This window comes from Pygoscelis adeliae, unplaced genomic scaffold, assembly GCF_000699105.1.
Source record: "Pygoscelis adeliae isolate BGI_AS28 unplaced genomic scaffold, ASM69910v1 Scaffold167, whole genome shotgun sequence".
In the NCBI taxonomy this organism is placed as follows: domain Eukaryota; kingdom Metazoa; phylum Chordata; class Aves; order Sphenisciformes; family Spheniscidae; genus Pygoscelis; species Pygoscelis adeliae.
The window spans coordinates 2,093,326-2,095,038 of record NW_008825428.1 but is presented as its reverse complement, the minus strand read 5'-3'; the positions used below and the strand labels follow the sequence as shown (position 1 = coordinate 2,095,038).

Genomic DNA, 1,713 nt, shown 5'->3' with positions numbered 1-1,713 from the left:
TGAGGGGCAGATCTCAAGCCTGGACCAAGTCCCAGCTGGCTTTGTTAGAAAGCAAACTGGTTCACTGAAGAGTGTGAACAAACAGGCTGGCAGCACGGATGATCTTGGCTCGAGTGCAAACTCAAACCTACGTCTGCCAGGGATTCCATTCATCGTTGTCTTCTAGGGTCTGTATTGACACTGAGGTCAAGAATTGCGGTATCGCAGACTCAGAGGCCTAGGAGACAGGTCCATCTCATTTCTAGGCAGAAACGCCAGTGTGACAGATCATGCCCTTTATATATTTCAGGCCACATTACCAGACCACTGCATGCAGGACTGATGCAACTAATGCCTGGAAACAGATGGGTAACACTACACCACTGGTGACCACAGTGCCGTTTCTAAACCTTCTGACATTGTTTCTAAACAAACCCGCTGCTCCAAGACACCCACACCATGGAGTATACAAACTTTCTGCCCTTTTCTTGCTCTACATGCAAATACAAAACAATAGTGAGTTTTTCAGGTCCCATCCCACTCATTACTGTTCACTTGCTCTCTGCCACCGAATTATTCTTGCCAATGCATGAGACAACATTGCATGGGCTAACCAAGAAAGTGAAGGAAAAGCACTTCCATGCTAACAATGGCTACAGAGCAAAAGTGTGTTGGACTATCTTCTTCTGGCTTAGTTTCCTTACTCGCTTAGTTTTGCACCACAGAGGTACTACAAGTTAAATCACTACACAACAATTTCCATGAAATAGGACATTAAAGTCACTTAAGGAGAAACACTCCTTCCTTAACTGCCATCTGTCTTGTAGTTCATTTCATGATGACACGTAGGTGTTAAAAATTGAAAACAAGCAAACACAGACTTCCAATTCAGGGGGAAGAAATCAGTACAGCTCTACCGGGACAGCCCTTTGGAATTCAAAACGCTCTCCGATGCACTAGTTCAGCAAGCACCATCTCGGCAGACCGAAGCTTGGGATATTTTCACAGCATGCTTATTACTTTTTCAAACAGAATTCTCCAACTGGTTTTGAGTATATTCTGGCGTAAACTTTTGCAACGTGAAGACAGCCTGCAGAGCTGCACGAGCAATTATCTGAACCCTTTGTACCCAGCAGCCCCCATACTTGGAACCACGCATTTATTAATGTTTCCTCCAAAATGCTACAACAACCCATTTCCTTGCCACCACCTTCCCATCACACGCCAAGGAGGTAAAAACATGAATTGATCCCATGAGCTCCGACCTCAGCAAGGCTGGAACGAATCTGTAAGCAGAATGATTAAATGAAACAAAACGTTAACACTTCTGTTCACACTTTCACCAAGCAGAATACAAAGTGGGCAACCGTGCCCATACCATCTCTTTTCCCCTAGCGCCCCAAAAATCTGAGAGAAGGATGGGGAAACAGGCAGTCTGCGTCAGGCTCAGGGGCCGAGGAGAGCAGGAGAGCACCTCTCCAGAAGCTTACGCTCCTGTAAGTATGGGCCTGAACACAACAATCCGTGTGCAGCACCCACACGTCCGGCGTGAAAAGTGTCAGGCTTCAGCTACAGTACAAAAAAAAAAAAAGAAGAAAAAAAGCCAAACCCAACCCAACCCGTGGGCCGTACGGAAACGCCTGTAACGGAGCGCGCTCAAACGGGCACGGGAAGCCAGCTGTCTGAGGGACGACATGCTCGCCGTGACCCCATCGCCAGCGGGCAGCCCTGTCC

The 1,713-nt window shown here is 47.3% G+C and overlaps 1 protein-coding gene across 1 annotated transcript in view; it reads left to right on the top strand.

The window, feature by feature from the left end:
* The first annotated feature begins 1,232 nt into the window (after positions 1 to 1,232).
* CDKN2AIP (CDKN2A interacting protein) overlaps positions 1,233 to 1,713 on the top strand; it is a 5,732-nt gene continuing 5,251 nt past the window's right edge. The window contains exon 1 of the mRNA XM_009330725.1: positions 1,233 to 1,267. Within this exon, the coding sequence (XP_009329000.1) occupies positions 1,233 to 1,267 (35 nt within the window). The remainder of the gene's footprint in view (positions 1,268 to 1,713) is intronic.